This window comes from Lacerta agilis, chromosome 5, assembly GCF_009819535.1.
Source record: "Lacerta agilis isolate rLacAgi1 chromosome 5, rLacAgi1.pri, whole genome shotgun sequence".
Lineage (NCBI taxonomy): Eukaryota > Metazoa > Chordata > Lepidosauria > Squamata > Lacertidae > Lacerta > Lacerta agilis.
In genome coordinates this window covers 57,365,995-57,385,030 of record NC_046316.1, presented here as the reverse complement: position 1 = coordinate 57,385,030, position 19,036 = coordinate 57,365,995, and the positions used below count along the sequence as shown (strand labels likewise).

Genomic DNA, 19,036 nt, shown 5'->3' with positions numbered 1-19,036 from the left:
TTTATGCATTTAGTATTTATGTTATATAAGAAATAAATAATGAATGCTTGCAGACGGTTGGCTGCTAGCGTTCTCTTTATTGCCATACACTCCTCTCAACATCTTACCACCATGTTAGCACCCTGTTTTTGTTTGTGGGTATGTGTTCAGCATTTTCAATCTGCATGTTTGTACCTTTTTCTTTAAGTAGCTGTGCTGTTCCACTGTATCGCAGTTGTGCAACTCTGAAAATTAAGTAGCACAAGACAATAGGATCACATATTTACTTCTGAGTAAAAATTGCTATGATTGAGCTGTTAGCCCTGAGTTTTTCTGCTTATCAGTTTCACGGCCTAGATTTTTCTAGTCAATTTCAGACTCACCCCTTTATTTACAGGCAACTCTCAATTTTTGCAGCAGTTACATTCCGGGGGTAGTATGTGACATGGGTGGCGCTATGGTCTAAACCACAGAGCCTAGGGCTTGCTGATCAGAGGGTCGGCAGTTTGAATCCCGGCGACGGGGAGCTCCCGTTGCTCGGTCCCAGCTCCTGCCCACCTAGCAGTTCGAAAGCACATCAAAGTGCAAGTAGATAAATAGGGAAGGTAAACGGCATTTCCATGTGCTGTTCTGGTTCGCCAGAAGTGGCTTAGTCATGATGGCCACATGACCCGGAAGCTGTCTGCGGACAAATGCCAGTTCTCTCGGCATGTAGAGCGAGATGAGGCACAACCCCAGAGTCGTCCGCAACTGGATCTAATGGTCAGGGGTACCTTTACCTTTACTCAATTTTTTGCAGGGGTTACATTCCGGGGGTAGTATGTAGTAAAAGTACTTTGGATTCATTGGCAGGTGGGATTGCCAAAGTATTTTCCCAGATATATATTATTCAGATTTGCTGAGTGTGTAAAGCTGAATGCATGCAAGTTAAATGTGCATAAGTTGCAAGTTTTTGTATTTTTGTTCTGCTTCACAACCTGGCTAGGAAACTTAACCGTTTTAAAAAAAACAACTTGATTTTTTGTTAGTTTCATACATAGAATTTCATTACATTGTAACTGTGCCCTTTCTACCATAAAAAACTAGTAAGGAGTTTAGGGACAGTTCATTTCAGATGAGGAAACAATTCCTTAAAATATTATTTGATTTGCTCAAATGGGCAGTAGACAGTTGTAATATTTTGCTGCTTACATGGGTGCTCCAATAAAAATGCACCTAATTTTCTGGTCTTGTGCTTTGCCACTCACTGTAGCACAATTCCATAATTCCAAACTATTTTTAACAACAGCAACAAAAAATTAAAGCCTGCAGCTCAGGGCAAGAGGCCTTACAGGATTAGAGCCAGAACCTACACATGTTTATTCAGAAGTAAACACTGCTATTTTTAGTGGAATCTCTTCTTTCTAATCCTAGACATGTGGTTTGGGAGAACAGAATTCTCATGTGCCTCTTGTTTTGCAGTGTCCCTCCCATTTGAAGTTCTGAGCACCTCAATACATTTACTTATTTTACAAAATGTGTAATATTGGAATTGTGTTCTTCAGAGAAAAGGACCTGCATGGCAGGACAAGAAATAGGCTCTGTAACTGAAACTGTAAAGTTTGTGATAGAGAAAGGAGGGATTTTCCCAGCATACCATTTCACCTACCCCAAGGTCAGCTTCTCCCAATGTGGCTCAAAATTCGACATTTTTCTGACCACAACTGCAAGAGGTTGCTCTTCTATTTCACTCCTTTACTCAAAGTCAGATTTTTTTGATAAGAAAAAAGATGAACGAGCACTGGGAAAATGTATAGTTATGGAATGATGACTGCATCATGTGGACCCCCTGTTAGATATGAGTTAACAAGCCATAGCAATTGCACAGTAAACATGTCGTCTGGAAGCAGACATTATTTATTTTTATGTTCACAAATGGATTCCTCCAAACCCACAAACAGCATGGGGTTGGATCCAGACTTGCATTTCTGTGAACAAAAGCAGAAGATACTGATCTTTAGTGAAGGCTCCTGTGGAGGAAGGAGGGAAGACAACTTTCTTATAAAGTCCAAAACTCCACCTCCCATGCTGTTCTTGCCAGAGCATGTTTTCAGGGGTCTGCAGAGGGAAGGGGGAATATGTAAAAATCATTGCTTCTCCTCCAGCGCAGCATCTTGTGGAGTTCTATCCATAGCTAGTCTGGATCCTGCTCATAGTGTGCATTCTCATTCTTTAATATGGGAAAAAATAAATATGGAAATACAAAAAAAGCTGCCACCAGATTAATTTCATTTGTAGTACATCTTTCATTTGTAGTACACCTTGCCGACAAAGGTCCGTATAGTTAAAGTTATGGTTTTCTCAGTAGTAATGTATGGAAGTGAGAGCTGGACCATAAAGAAGACTGATCGCCGAAGAATTGATGCTTTTGAATTATGGTGCTGGAGGAGACTCTTGAGAGTCCCATGGACTGCAAAAAGATCAAACTTATCCATCCTTAAAGAAATCAGCCCTGAGTGCTCACTGGAAGGGCAGATCCTGAAGTTGAGGCTCCAGTACTTTGGCCACCTCATGAGAAGAGAAGACTCTCTGGAAAAGACCCTGATGTTGGGAAAGATGGAGGGCACAAGGAGAAGGGGACGACAGAGGATGAGATGGTTGGACAGTGTCCTCGAAGCAACTGGCATGAGTTTGGCCAAACTACGGGAGACAGTGGAGAATAGGGGTGCCTGGCGTGCTCTGGTCCATGGGGTCACGAAGAGTCGGACATGACTGAACAACAACAACATCTTCCAAGATGTCATCATATCTGAAATCTAATATTTAACTTATCTTTACCACACTGCAAAAAGGGACATTCTTATCATAATTGCAGTTAGTATCCTAACTGTGAGTCTCCTTTAAAGATTATGTGATGCTTAGAGTAATGATTCCTCATTGCCTGAAGACTTAGTGATAGCTTGAGAATTAGTTGATGAATACAAATTCCATGCAGCCTCCGTCTCTTGGTTCACATAGGCCACTAAGCTAGCAGAAAGGGGAAAGAAAGCAGTTTTCATGACTGTAATTGAAAGCTAGTGAGGTGTATGTAGTTGCTACAGTGTTGGACTTTGATGTGGAAAACCCAAATTCAGAACCACACATGGTTACAGTGTTCAGTGGGTAACTTGGTGCAAGTTACAATGTCTCAGCCAGTTTACTTTAAAGGGTTGTTTCGAGGACAAAGCACAGCTCCAAGCCCCCGGGGTCCATAAGTTTTGGCTGGTCTTGCTGGCCAAGCCAAAAATTGTAGTCTCCAGCTCATCCACCCTCAATTTTTCCTGAGGGGCAGAAGCTGGGTGGTGGAGGAAAGTGTGTGCTTTTGCATATGGCTTCCCCTAAGTGCTTTGTAGTGGCATCCATTCATTATTGAAAGTAAGGCCATTGTGGAATGTGTGTTACTGAGTGCCAGTGTTCAAAGGTACACAGAGCACCCTCTGGTCGCAGTGCCTTATACTCCCCCCACTTTTCCTGCTCCAAAGCGGGAATAAGGGAGTGGGAATTAATTACTGGTTTGGCCCTGTGTAGCTAAGGATCTTCAGGAGCTTGCACCTTGGAGGTGCAGAACAATCCCCAGCCTTCCTCGCACCTTTGGAAATGACAGGGATTGCCACACAACTGCCTGAATGATTCCACTCACTTCTGCATCTAGGTGGAAGGCTTGCTGCTCACCATGAATGCCAGAGGCAGTACTTATTGAAGTATGTTCACTTTTTAACACACTTATTCACAACTTTGGTGTATTGCTAGTTTCATTTTACACATCTATCACATGTGTTTGAATGGATAGACTCTTCTTAAAACATGATGGTTTAGATATTAGTAGTCTTTTTGTTGTTGTTGACTTCAGCGTTAGTGTTTGGCTGGAAAATGAATAGGTTTCAGCTGTCAGTTGGAATACAGAATCGGCCACCCTCTTTCTACAACTCTCCCTCTTATCATTACAATGTTGCCTCTACATTAGCTGGATGAGCAAAGTCCTGCAACTCAACTGGATATTGTTGATAAGATGTGTATAGCCAGTAATATGTACATGGGTCTACAAAAACCACCAGCTGAATCAGAGCCATCTGACTTGATTAAGTTTAAGTTTATCCTGATGACTCCTGTGCAGATGGCAGAAAGCAGGACCTCATGGACCTGCAATAATAAAATAAAGGAAGCAACCATAGATCCTGTGCATTGTCAGGAAGTGGTAGAAAGCACAAATCCCATGCAGCCTCTGTCTTTTGGTTCACATAGGTCACTCAGCTGCCAGCAAGAGTAAAGAAAGCAGTTTGAACAACTCTTTGCAACTACTCATTCCTCTTTTAAGGAGTCATTGCATCCTTTGGGAGGCAAGTGAGGTTATTGAATTCCAAATTAATTCCTGGTAATTGTTTTAACTTTTAGTTGACTGGTACATGCATTTATTCCAAGTAATGATGCAGATAATTAAAATATCATTGCCTCACATTGTTATGGGATTTAAGAATAAATTCCTATAATAAGTCTGTTTATTTTTGAGTGAGGAGGCGGACTAAGATTCCTCCCTTTAGCCATTTGCTGTGGATCACTGTTCACGTAATGATACATGACCAGATGTTGAAGATAGATTCTAAGTTCTTGTAAGGATTATAAAGGGAGGATAAAGAAAATGTCACGTTGCTTTCAACCGTTACCATTTCATCAGATCTCATTGCTCAGAAGCATTCACCAGTACATATCAGAAGGACCGAGCAATATGCTAGCTGGGAAGTGAACATCAAGCCAAAGAAAAGCAGCAATGCCTGAAAAAGAAAACATGCTATAAAGTCATCTTGATCTTATCTCAAGCCCTTTCCGCCCAAACCCACCAAAGTCTTTACTAAGCTGTCTGCCTATAAATAGAACAGCAGCTCTCTTGCAGAGATGGGCAGCTGTAAACTACAGGCTTTTTCTCTCCCCCAGCAGCATCTGTGTTGTGTGAGATGCAGCCCAACAACTATGTCAGTTTTTTTTTGCTAGCCTTTCATGTCTAAGTCGTGTACCTATGAGGTTCCTGTAGAAAGTCTAATGCAGGAAAATGCATTGGTTTACTTTTACTTTGGGGGACAATAATGTTGGCAGCCTTTTTGGGTGGTGTTGTTTTATTTGAAAGAGCATTCTTTAAAAGAGATGGAGGAGTGCTCATCATTTGCACAGGTGAGTTTGTTCTGTAGGTGTGAATTCAGTCCCTGAATAGACTGGAAACAGGGTTGGGGTATCGGTTCACAAATATATGCATAAAAAGAATAGAATGGGAATTTAGCCTGTTTTTAAGTCTTTGGACTATTGGATAATAATTCTCAGTTGTTTCTTTAAGAGCCTCAGTGGCATTTATCATCTTATTCTGCAGACCAAGTTTGGGAGTCTTTGCATAATTTCCTGAAGCCACATATTCACAGGATCTCACCAATAAAAATTCTCTAGATTTCTGCCCAATACGTTTTTCTTTTCTTTTCTGGAAGATATCCAATTTTTTCATGGGTGTAGAGTATAAACTAGAAGATGTGTTCAAACCTGCCATAGTAGTATCTCTGTAACTTACCTGATACCATGGAACTCACAAAATGGCAGTTCCACTTCCAGTAGCCTATCACTTTCATTATTTGAGGTAGAGTCCATCACTGCCACTTTTTCAGTTCTTTCATTTACTTTCAGCTCATTATCTTTCTAGGAGTAGCAGTTTGAAGGCACAAGCTCTCCTGATCACATAGGACTTTCCCTAATTTTATTTATCGTCTTTGATATTATAGAGCTCTTGTGAAACTCCTCTGCCATGCTGTGACTGATTTGAGATAGGTATAGGAAAATTAGGTATGGTTAAACTCAGCTGTTCTGCTTCTTCCTTGTAGTGCATCAATTGGCTCCCTTGCTTGAGTCATATGCGGCTGGTTTTTTTGTAGAGCGCCTGACCTTTGATTGTGGCATGCCACTATGTGGATTATGTGGACTGACTTGTGGGAGTACTTATGATCCTTTTTGATCCCTTTCAGTTTTCATTGGAGGTAGGAAGATGAGTTTGCTGAGCTAGTGTGGTATAGTGATTAAGAGCAGTGGACTCGTAATCTGGTGAACCGGGTTCGATTCCCTGCTCCTCCACATGCAGCTGCTGGATGACCTTGGGCTAGTCACACTTCTTTGAAGTCTCCCAGCCTCACTCACCTCACAGAATCATAGCTGTCAACCCTGCTGTTTCCCAATGCTATAATAAGGGAATTTCCCGCAAAAAAGGGAAAGGTTGACAGCTATGCAGAGTGTTTGTTGTGGGGGAGAAAGGGAAAAGGAGATTGTTAGCCGCTTTGAGACTCCTTAGGGTAGTGATAAAGCGGGATATCAAATCCAAACTCCTCCTCCTCCTCCTCCTCTTCTTCTTCTTCTTCAATTCTCAGATTTCTGCTTTGCGAGGTACTAAAGTATCAATTCCTGAGGCTGTGGGGGATGGAGGCAGAACCTTTCTGTGTGGAAACCATGCTTTGATACAATTTATTTATTTACCCCAATTATTATGCTAAAACATTTTGAGGACTCCAGTGATTTTATTTATTTATACAAAATATATTGTCCACTCTTCGTTAAAATAATCCCAGAGCAGGTTATAATATAAAAGTAAATACATAGTACACAAGGATTGATATCTAACATTAGTTACATTCAAAGTAGAGTCACTGAAATCAGTGAACTTAAATCCATTGAAATAAAAAAATAAAAAATAAATCCTTCCAGTAGCACCTTAGAGACCAACTAAGTTTGTTCTTGGTATGAGCTTTCGTGTGCATGCACACTTCTTCATGCACACGAAAGCTCATACCAAGATCAAACTTAGTTGGTCTCTAAGGTGCTACTGGAAGGATTTTTTTATTTTTTATTTTGTTTTGACTATGGCAGACCAACACGGCTACCTACCTGTAACTTAAATCCACTGATTTCAGCAGAACTGCTCCTAGTATGACTTACCGGTAGTTGGATATTGTTTTATAAAAGTATAGCATTATAATGAAATGCAGTAGTTCAGTAAATCAAGGAGGGCAAGCTGCCCAGCTCCACATCCAGTTTAGCCACAGGCTGGATGGATAAATGAGTTGTTAACTGACACTAAAAACCTATTAGAGTTGGTGTGGGGTACCTTTACCTTTACCTTAGTCAAATATGTGAGAGGAGAGCATTCCACAGTCAAGGTGCCAATATTGATTGATTCCATCCTTCAGAGATTATCGGTCCTATCTTCCTATATTATTTCAGAATTTACTTGTCTGCAAATTGTTTTGTATTTTTCTCTATAAAGTGTGTGGTGAGTGTGTTGTACCAAACCTTTCCTATTGCCTCACTGTATATCTGTTGAATATCACTGAAAGTAATAGGAAAACAGTAATTGTTTTCTCTTGCAATTTCACTTTATAGTTCAGGTCATTCTGATTTTGAAGAGAGAAGTTCCATGCTAGGCCAAGATGACATTTTTTTGGCATATAGCATTTTGCTGATGAACAGCGGTTTGGGAAAGGAAAATATGAAAAAGCTTAAATAAATCTGCAACTATTATGGGAGGGCAGGCACTATAAGTTATGACATCCTATGGTTGCAAATAGACATTTGCCTAATAATCTATGGTGAGCAGGAATTGCCTCTGGCCAGCTAGGAAGGAAAGCTTTTGCAAGTTGGAAAAAACTTGACTTTTGATTTCTAACAAGTAACTAACAAAGGTTTTGGGGGGCAAGCTCACTTTTCAGCAGACTTAGCTACTTCAACTTTTAATATCTCTTGAAGAATTTTCAAATCACTCAAGTGGGATGTTAAGTTAGTAGGGACTGTATAACAAGGTTATTATTGTATCTTGATTGTCATACTGGCTTCCAGTGAATACATTTAAGAACACTGCTGTGCTCTATATATTTTGATTTTGTAGCCTTTGGTTACAGAATGACCCAACAGACAGCTTTATGATATCCCTGCAGCAGTTTCTCCTAATAATGTGTTCCTACGTTGGACTACTTGAAGTACTTGTAGATGGTGCTTTCCTTAGAAAAGGGGAGTATTAAATGGAGCATTAAAACCCCATATTATGTCACTTGCTACTGGCAGGAGCTATGTATTTGTAGTGAATTAAAGCTCTAACCTTTGCTTTCATTTTGTAGTGCTTCAGTTATTATTAAGATTCTGTGTTGGTAGCATTTTAATGTATCTTTTGGTATTTATTACATTCTTCAGCTGGGTTAACAAATGTGTATCATAAAGAGCAACTAAATGAATTTCAGCTAAACATAGCCTGGTAGCCTGGATATGCATATTACGTGAATGATAGTGTGTGGGGCTAGATGTGGAGTGGTGAGAAAATGTCCAGAACTGTGTGTAGACAGACTTGGCACTTTAGCCTTGGGAAATGGCAGCCAGCCAGCCAGCCAGCCAGTAAGCAGTGAGTCAGAGCCAAGAGTATCGGGGGGGGGGGGGAACCAAATATAAAAGCTGGAAGGATTATTCCTGTCTTTTTATTACTGCCCTCCACACTCCCTTAAATATGCAGACCATTTCCTGTGGTAGTCAGATGCTGATAGCTTTACAGGAGACAGGCTGCTGTGTGCTCACTTTAGTCAAACAGGTGAGATCAGAGCCGTAATTGGACAGGACAGAGCTCTGACCCCAGACGCCAAGGTTTTTCTAAAAATGCTTGCTGTATCTTCATCAAAGCTTGGTAAGATCACCTTGACTAGCTTGAAGAATTGTATCCTTCTCACACCAAGATAATATCTCTCTCACACAGGAAAGGAATCTCTGTTTGACTGTTGTTTATTGCACTTGGATATAGATAAGATCAGCAGCTCAGTTTTATGAATGTGTTGGATATTTCCAGCAGAGGGCAGTCAAGCAATAAAGAACATTGATATCAAAGCCATTAATTTCCTTCTTTTTTGTGGTTGGGGAGGGGTAACATCTGAAAAATTGGCTGTTCATAAAGAAATGCTTCATGTGTGCAGAGGAGGGTGACCTAGGTGATCAAAGGTCTGGAAACTAAGCCCTATGAGGAACAGTTGAGGGAGCTGGGTAGCCTGGAAAAGAGGAGACTGAGAGGAGATAGATATCCATCTTCAAATATCTAAAGGGCTCTCACATGGCAGGTGGAGCAAGCTTGTTTTCTACTGCTCCAGAGGCTAGGACCCAAACCAGTGGATTCAAGTTACAAGAAAGGGGGTTCCAACTGAACATGAGGAAGAACCTTCTGACGGTAAGAGCTGTTCAACAGTGGAATGGACTCCCTTGTAAGATGGTACTCTCTTTCAGTTGAGGTTTTTAGGCAGAGGTTGGATGGCCATATGTCCTGGATGTTTTACTTGAGATTCCTACTTTTCAGGGAGTTGGACAAGATGATGACCCTTGGGGTCCCTTCTAACTGTACAGTTCTTTGATTCCATGACAGTGATATCTTCTTGACTTCTAGACTATTATAAAAGAGGGCATGCTGATGAAACAGACCAGCTCATTTCAGCGCTGGAAGAGACGATACTTCAAATTGCGAGGACGAACTCTATACTATGCCAAAACAGCAAAGGTATGTGGCTGTCCATGAAATTATAGGAGGGTACTTAGGAATAGGAATCATCCAGTTTATATGACTACAGCACAAGGGTTACTAGCTACTAAGAATGTTTACGCTCACAAACCTACTCAGGAGTTCATAATTGTTGCTTTACTTTGGTAAAACTATTATCTATTCTAAAATAGGAACTGTTTATCCCTTACTTAAGTACTGATAGATTGTTTTTCGTTGTGTCCATGATGGCTAGAAACACAGGAAGCTGCCTTATACAGAGTCAAGCCATTGGACTATCTAGCTTTGTGTTGTCTGCACTGACAGGCAGCAGATGAAGTCTCTCTCAGACTTGGAGATGTTGGGGATTGAGCCTGTAGCCTTCTGAATGCAAAGCAGATGCTTTACCGCTGAGCAGAACATTGATGCCAAAGTTATTACAAAGATATGATTAAATAATAAAAACTGGCATCACATTTCTATATGTAGTAGAAGTTCTACATATATTCAAGGGGGCCTATATTGCTAAGAGTAAAAGGAGGCTTGATCTCCCCAAAGTTTTTTTTTCTACATAATGTTGGTTGACACTGATCCTAACACCCATAGGATCAGAAAGGATAGGTATCTCTTGTGACTGGATAGTGAAAGCACTTGATATACATGGATTTCGCTGAGAAAGTTGGTACTCAAAAGAGCCTCAGCCAAAACTATGTATACCAAGTGTGTCCATTACCAAGGCCAAGGATCATTTTGCTGCTTTCTCGTTTTATTTTCTGCCCCTTGCTTTTATCTTCTCAGCAGAGATCCTCAATAGCAGAGGATTAGGGTGAGGATTAGGATTCAGCCAGAAGGAGATTTCCCCTGCCCCCTCCCTTGGTAGGTCATATTGACTCACCTGTCAAGCACCTGATGTTACTGTTATGTCAGGTCACCTGAGCTCAAGCCAGGATGCAAGGAAAAAGGTTCATTTGCACATGCAGGTTTGGTTTAAGCCATGCTTACAAAGAAGCTCTGCTTGCAGTAGGAGTTGCCTGTGTGTTTGGCACCAAGGGCTGCTTGTGTTTGGCACCAAATTTAAAAGGTGTTGAATGCAAACCCTGCTTGCCAACAAAGTGTCAGGAGCACATTTTAAGACTCCCCATTGGTCTACTTCAGCTGTGTCTTTATCTGTCTCACACCTAACATCATATATGTCTAATGTGGAACAGGTGGGTGTGCCTTTAAGAATACAGCCTCACAAGCCAAATCAGAATGCTTGCCAGGCTAATTTGACCCATGAGGTGGAGGCTCCCCATGCTTGAAATAGACATCTCCTAATCTCCTATAATGCCCCCAGATCAAAACCACCAAAAAGTACATAGCCAGTTAATTTTAATTTAATTTTAATCAACGGGCTTCTTTGTACTTAAAAGCATCTGGCAGATGCTTATTTCTGGAGTTCCTCTGGAATAATGAATTGTTATTTCTTCAATTTCTTGCCCACCATGCACCACAGGGCCCCAGGGTGGGTTACAGCTACTTAAAAATGCAATACTAAAATCAATTTAAAACTATATATATAATGAGGTCAGAGGCCAGGGTAAAAAGGTGCACCTTCACTGTGCAATTTGGGAAGTGCAGGAGGCCCTCCAGTTTAGAGGGATGGCTGGTCATGTCAGGAATTCCCCATACGGCAGTGGCTTAACAGGGAAATGGAGTGTTACAGGTTGCCTCTATGGGAGATGCTGTGCAAATTCTTTGCCTTGCCCTCATCCACACACAGCATGCAGGATTTTGAGGGAGCTCTGATTGTTTGTCTTGCAGCATCCGTCTTATTTTTTGCCAGCACCAACCACCAGAGGCAGTTCTTTTAACCCTTCATTATATGTATTTGATTTGTAACAGTTAAGAAATAAACAAACAACCTAATTGACGTTTTACATTTATTTTTCATTTTTCCAGTCAATCATTTTTGATGAGGTGGATCTGACGGATGCCAGCGTGGCAGAATCCAGCACTAAAAATGTCAACAACAGCTTCACGGTAGGATTACTCTCATCACTTTGTGGAATGAAATTATAAAAGTATCTTAGTTCTATTCACAATAATTCCATTGTTGATAGAGTAAAAGTGAATTTTAGGCACTGTTCAAATAATATATGAAGCTGTAATGGGCAAATATTATTGGAGTGAATAGGAGATAGTGGGAGCAAGTGGTATTGCTATTGATGTTTGCCTCCTATGTGCAAAATGGGAGCAGGGGGTGGCATTTCAGGAGAAAGGGGAAAACTTTCCCTGTCCAACATCTTTCCCCAGCTAATTTCCCCAATTTTAATCAATAAACACTTAGACTTGATGGTAGGGAAATTGGTTAGGGCAGAGAGTTGCAAAGAAAAAAATAGTAGATGAGCCAGGGTCAAGTACACACCTGCTGTTTCTCCCCTGGAAATTACTTGGGGCCCCCACTTTGTACATGGGAGCTGGAATTCTATGTGTGCCACTGAATATTGTGGTTCAGGTACAAGGCTAAACCACATTTTAGCATTGCAAAAATGAGTCCAGGTCAATGGCTAGTGAAAGCAAGCTTAACCTCAAACCATCATTTATGAAAATGGCATATTTTACCTAACTGTAGTAAAAATTACCATCGTTTAGGATTTGGACACACTATAACTGGAAAGTCAAAAGTGAAAGCTTTCAACCTTCTTGTGGCCATGCCAGAGGAGTGAGGAGGGCTAAGCTCGTTTTCACGATGATAAACCATGCATTAGTGCTAGTCATGAATTCCAAATAGACATGAATTCCAAAGAATTTTACATAATACTTTTTGCATGTTGATTGTGACATATCAGATGATTTTATGTGAGATAAACAGAGTTAAAAGCTTGGCCAAAATGTACTGATATTACTGGTGTTCACTTCTGTAAGAGGACAGCATCATTTCCTGTTGCAACAATTATTGGATGGATGTTCTTGGGTTGTGCAAGAGACAGAAATAAATTGACATAGCAATCCCATTTGGCCACAACCTCTGGGAGTTTCTTGGTGTCCACAGATAGCCAAATGTAAGCAGCATAAGCTAGAAAAAGAGAAGGTACTTGAATTTTTCCAGCCAGTTCAATATGGTCATATTGTTAGTTTCCATTTATGCTGACAGGAAATTGGTTTAGTTTATTCTGTTTTTATCTCTGCTGCATTTGAATGTTCTGCATGCCTTTGGGATCTGTGCAGTATATATGTATTTTAAAGGATGATGGATGGAACTATTTTTATAGTATGTAGAATTTTGGAGGTTCACAGATCAAAGTATATTGTAAGAATACTTAAGGGATAGTTTATTCAAGTTAAAGGCCTGTTTTTCTATAATCCTGTGGTAGACCATGGCATTGTGCATTTGTATTGTTAGTATATTTTGTTGGTTAACTGTGACACCAAAGCTGATGCATACCTGGAAGACATGTGCAGAGCACATCTGGTTCAAGTCTATAGAACCAATTGCAGTTGCTGTAGTTTGATTATATAGATAGGGTGGCCATATTGGGTTTTGAAATCTAGCAGAGAGCAGTTGACTACAGGGTGGGTCCTGGGGATGGGGAATAACCTCATGGAGGGAGAGAGTGAGCCAGCTTGGTGTAGTGGTTAAGAGCAGTGGACTCGTAATCTGGTGAACTGGGTTCGCTTTCCCGCTCCTCCACATGCAGCTGCTGGATGACTTTGGGCTAGTCACACTTCTCTGAAGTCTCTCAGCCTCACTCACTTCACAGAGTGTTTGTTGTGGGGAAGGAAGGGAAAGGAGATTGTTAGCTGCTTTGAGACTCCTTAAGGGGAGTGAAAGGTGGGATAAAAAATCCAAACTCCTCCTCCCCCCCCTCCTCCTCTCCTATTTGAGGGAAGCATGCAAGACTAGTTGGATAACTACTGCTAATTGATAACATTCCTTTTAGGGCCAGCTTAGCAATATAAAATTTCCCCCCAAAATGGAACTTTTTAATTTTATTTTTTGATTTTTGGGAAAAACAAAAAAAATGCAATACTGTACTCTTTACATACAGAAAGTCACTTTGTTACTTTAGGAACATAAAATGCATTAGTTTAGCATGGAATTGTCTCTGGTATATTAAATGTTCATTTTATTCAGACAATATTTACAACTTATTTTTCTAAGTTATCACTATCACATCCTGCTTCATAGTTCTCAACGTATTGTTCACCCATATTGTAAAAAGCTTCTACCCTTTCAGATTTATTTATTATTTGTTTATAAAAAATATTTAGGCTGCTGTGTTGCCAGTAGGGGGATTATACTCTCCTCTATCGTTCTTTTCTATGCCATTCAGGAGAAGTTGTGTAGGTGCTGAATCATGTCTGCAGGTAGTGATGGGCTGGATGAAGGCCAATAAACTGAAGTTCATGGAACTCCCAAGTGAAATTAAACAGCTCTCAATTTTGGCCATTGTTACACATCGTGTTAAAAGATATTTATTCATCCAGACTTTGGGGGGGTATGATGGAGGTGACTAGATATTATCTGGATAAATCTGGTTATCCTTTCTGCTATGGCACACAGAGAGTGGTAATCAATACTAGTCCTACTCAGTAGTCCCAGTGAATTAATGGACATTACTAATTTAGGCTCATTAACTCAAAGTAATTGAACTCAGTAGAATACAAGTTGAGGCTCCAGTACTTTGGCCACCTCATGAGAAGAGAAGACTCCCTAGAAAAGACCCTGATGTTGGGAAAGATGGAGGGCACAAGGAGAAGGGGACGACAGTGGATGAGATTGGTGGACAGTGTTCTCGAAGCTACTAACATGAGTTTGGCCAAACTGCGAGAGGCAGTGAAGGATAGGCGTGCCTGGCGTGCTCTGGTCCATGGGGTCACGAAGAGTCGGACACGACTGAACGACTGAACAACAACAGAATACAACCCTAAATAATTTGGATGATATGGGCTAATCTTATAAATGTGCTGATTTCTTGCCTCAGTGCAAGAAATCATTTTATTCCAACAAACCCCAACAAACATACACACTGTTGACAACACAAGAACCATACACTGCAGACCCCCACAAAAAACTTACTCTGCTTTCTATCTCTGTCTTCTCCCTTTTGTCTCATGCACCTCATAAGTTGTCATTCTCCTAAGCAAGATTTCCTCCCCACCACTGTGGTTGCTTCTAGATCCCTATCACTCCCGCTGCTTCCCGTACATGGTGCCCAGAGGTATTCTTGGGAAATGAAGATAGTGACTAGAGGCTTGTGCTTGACTTTCCAGTGCACCTTGACTGCTTAGTAAGAAAGTTTTAGGGTTTTTTTAATGGAGGGGGGGTAAAGAGCTTTATAGGTGCAGAGGGAGATGCCCAGGAGCACTGATTGGCACCATGTTGGGTTCTCCAGAACACTACATTGATATTAAAAGTCATTTCTAGTGTTAATTTTGGAATTGGTAGAATATTCTTATTGAGCTACTACTGCATTGCTGTTCATGGGACTCTCTTAGAAGTAATTGTTGGTGGAGATAAAGGGGAAGATACCAAGCTTACTTTTTTTCTTGACTGGGGAGCTTAGCAAAATAAATTAGAACACTGGATTTCAGCTTTATAGGGCATGCTAAACAGATATTGTCCCTTGGGCTCAGAGGTTGAATTCTCAGGCGGGGTTGTACTATAGCCTAGACGGCACCCATGGAACATCAGCCTCAGTCTGCTTGGGTTGCTCATGATGAAGAATCCTTGAGACGCAGTGTGCCAGGAGTCTTTGTTAAAACACCACCCCTTCTAGATTCTGGAAGTTGAGTGCTGTCTTAGTGAATCCACTTGACGGGGATGTTTTCTAACTGTTAATATTGTGGCAATGGTTTTTTTATGATAGAAATGTGTTTTACTGTGCTTATTGATTATGGGGTGTTGGCAGCAGTTTTATGCTTTGTATAGTTGATATCCTAATTATATTGCAAAAGTTACACTAAGAAAGGTGACATATAAATATGTTTAAATGACTAAAATAAAGGCCATTCTTAGATTATTATTTTTTTAGTGGGGGGTTCTGAAGTTACTTAGGTGATGTGATTTATGAAGATCCTCTTCACCCATGAAGCAATAAAGGAAAGGATTGGTGATCACTTCTGTGATTTATGTACTTCATCCCTTCTACCTTTGGCAGTACTCTTGATCCTTCATCTTTGCATTTCTCTGCTGTCATATCCTGCCCGTGAGCAGAATTCTACCAATTCTGGCGCCTTCATTATACACCTTTAGGTGCCAGGCAAAAGCGTTCCCTTTTAACCAAGCCTTTGCTTGATCTGATTGACATCCTATGCCCTTTTTAAAATGTGGCTCTTTTGGGGGGGCTGTTATTGGGTTGTTGTTTTTATTTTGATTATATATATTGTGGTTTTTATATTGATCTTTTCTGTGAACCACCCTGAGACCTCTGGGTATAGGGCAGTATATAAATTCAATAAATAATAATAATAATAATAATAATACCACCCTCAGTCATCTGGAAGTGTCTTGTTAACTCAAATTACTCTGTCTTTTCTCTTTTGCTCCTTATAAACTGTTTCCCAGAACACCTGTGTGGTGCTGCCTTGCTCTTTTCCTTCAAATCTTTCCTCAGAACCCACTATCCCCCTGAAACCTCTGGCACAATCCCCAATTCCTCATTCCCTAGTAAAACTAAGGCTAAATGTGTCAAATTGAATTTAACATACTTCCTTCCCATTTATCCTCCACTTCGTCTGTTGTCTCCTCTATGTAGACTTTTAGAGTAGTATTTATTATAATGATATAATGGGACAATGAAGGTAACAAGGACATAATTCATTTAAGAAGTAACATGTAGTTAGGTTTCATTTCATTTGGCACTGACATAAGTTAAAGGCTTCGCAGAAGTTGTGATTCTTGAACTGGGATTCAAAGTGAGAAGTGGCACCACATAAGTGTTCTGGGTAAGGAGTTCTAGTTAAAAGAGGCTGCATGTATGAATGGGCAGAGTTTGTTTAAGAGAACAGGAGACCTTTGTGCTGCTAAATATATTCCCTGCTGTAAGATATTTTTAAGCACCTGCTACAAATAGCGGGTGAACCAGATGACCATTTAATCCAGCATCAGATCCTCATCTGAAATAATCATTTTTGGCTATCACTCTAAAATATGATTCCTTCAAAAAAACAAAACAGCAAAAATTACTGTCTGGAATGCAGTTTACTCTCCATTATAAACTATTTTAAGACAACATCAATTTCACATTTACATTCTCTGATGTTGGAGATTATGTAGGAGAAAGTTCCCAGATAAAAAGTGAGACATGTAGTAAGTGAGTGGGAAGGATAGTTTGCTTTGTACTCCTGTGCTATTTGGAGTTTGCATATCCATGACATGCAGCAGATCTGTCAATAATCATAATTCTTACCTTAGACCTATTCTCTAAATACTGAGTTGGTGAAGAGGTGGAGTTTAGACTCCTGGAGACTTCCATACACCCTCTTGAGTTAGGAAGTACCTCTTAGCTCTACCGCAGACCGGAAACAGCATGTTTTCACAGTCAGTGCCTGTCTCCTGAGTTTGCTGCCAGTAGGAGCAAATCTGTCCCTGCTCCTCCTTAACCAGACAGCTAATCAGCTTGTGGAGAATGGCACAGAATTCCTCAAATTTGGCTGAATGCAGGAATAATCCTATTAATACCTGCATCAAATTCTGAGGAACTTGCTCATTGTGAAGAAGAGATATAGATGAGGTCAGACATGTGGATTAGAAAAATACTGTGTGTGAAATGGTAACAAACAAGACAAGAGAAGTGGACTGAAAGTACTGCACCAGACGCTGCTGAAGACTGCATCTGCTCTTTATTATTAGAAACCGTCAGAAATTCAGATACTTTAGAGTAAGTTGATCAGGCTCTTTCTGACTCTTTTCTGTTTATTTGTAGTGAAGTTAATAATAGAGACACATTTCACTCTTCTGTACAGTTGCATAAGTAAATGTTTTTATGGGGTGAAAGTACACAGGAACAGACCTTGCTGCCCAAGATAAAATTAGAAATGTTGTCATATTTTCCAGCACAGGAAAGTTGTAGATTTGGGGTTTTGGGGTCTCTCATAATGTAACACTGTGGTTATGCAGTGTTATTTGTTTCTTCTCTCATACAGATGAGATAAAGTAGAAGAGTTGTTTTTATAGATTTAGAGCTGTATGAAAGTGTCTATAAAATAGCAGACTCTTGGGGAGCTTCCTCATTTGTGGAAAGAAGTGTAAGTAAAAACATGTGGCTGTTGTTTTCTCTCATTAGAATTTTCTCATTAGAGTTGGTCCTGCTCTGGAATTGCTCTCCCTTGCTTTCGTCTTGCAGACTTCCCATTATCTTTAATCTAGTAAACAAAATGTCTGCCACAGTCTTGGTGGTCCTAGAAGTGGGTATATCTGCCTTGCAAGTAAATATTTGCTTTCTTACTTGAAACTGAAGCTGTACTTTGACATGCTGTGTCCTGTCCCCCGTTTCCCTCCCCCAAGAGGCTAGTGGGTGAGTGCTCTGTACTTCACTCATCCTATGCATGTTTACTTGACCGTAAGTCCCAAGTAAACAATGGGCCTTACTTCCTGGAAAGTATGTATAGGACTGCAGCCTGAGTTTTCTGGAAGTACCTGATCCTGTAGCATTGTGTTAATAATGCATTAGTGGCAGAAAAGTCAAGATCAGTGGTTGCTTATTTGTTCAAAAATGTTAAATATGTTACCTTTTAAAAAATAAACCTGAAGGCATACAGATATATTTGTTACTGTTTGTTTACTATAAGCCTGACTTAGTTTTAAAGATTTATCTGCTTTAAATATAGGGTGTGCTATGTGCCTTGCTACTCTCACTGGGACTTTAAAAACTGTCGTGTCTCACCTCAGTCTCTCCCTATGAGAGTAAGGTAAAAAAGGTAAAGGACCCCTGGACGTGTAAGTCCAGTCAAAGGCAACTATGGGGTGTGGCACTCAACTCAACTTCAGGCTGAGGGAGCCGGCGTTTGTCCACAGACAGCTTTCCAGGTCATGTGGCCAGCATGACCAAACTGCTTCTGGTTCGACGGAACACAATGACAAGTGCCAGAGCGCATGGAAATGCCGTTTTCCTTCCCGCCACAGTGGTACCTATTTATCTACTTGCGGGTGGCACTGTGGTCTAAACTACTGAGCCTCTTGGGCTTGCGGATCGGAAGATCGACTGTTCGAATCCGTGCAATGGGGTGAGCTCCTGTTGCTCTGTCCCAGCTTCTGCCAACCTAGCAGTTCGAAAGTACACCAATGCAAGTAGATAAATAGGTACTGCTGTGGCAGGAAGGTAAACAGCGTTTCTGTGCTCTCTGGCTTCCATTATGGTGCTCCGTCACACCGGAGGCGGTTTAGTCATGCTGGCACATGATCTGGAAAGCTGTCTGTGGACAAACACTGGCTCCCTCAGCTTGAAATCAAGATGAGCGCCTCACCCCATCGTTGCCTTTGACTGGACTTACGGTAACTGTCCAGGGGTCATTTACCTTTTACCATATGAGAGT

The 19,036-nt window shown here is 40.7% G+C and overlaps 1 protein-coding gene across 5 annotated transcripts in view; it reads left to right on the top strand.

Moving 5' to 3' along the window:
* Positions 1-19,036, top strand: part of DGKD (diacylglycerol kinase delta) — an 81,978-nt gene that overhangs the window by 7,832 nt on the left and 55,110 nt on the right. For 4 of the 5 annotated variants that reach the window (XM_033149998.1, XM_033149997.1, XM_033149999.1 and 1 more), the window contains exons 2-3: positions 9,428-9,538; positions 11,459-11,539. In XM_033149998.1, the coding sequence (XP_033005889.1) occupies positions 9,428-9,538; positions 11,459-11,539 (192 nt within the window). Of the gene's footprint in view, positions 1-9,427; positions 9,539-11,458; positions 11,540-17,099; positions 17,383-19,036 lie in introns of those variants that run through there. The other variant, XM_033150001.1, reaches the window with a different exon arrangement.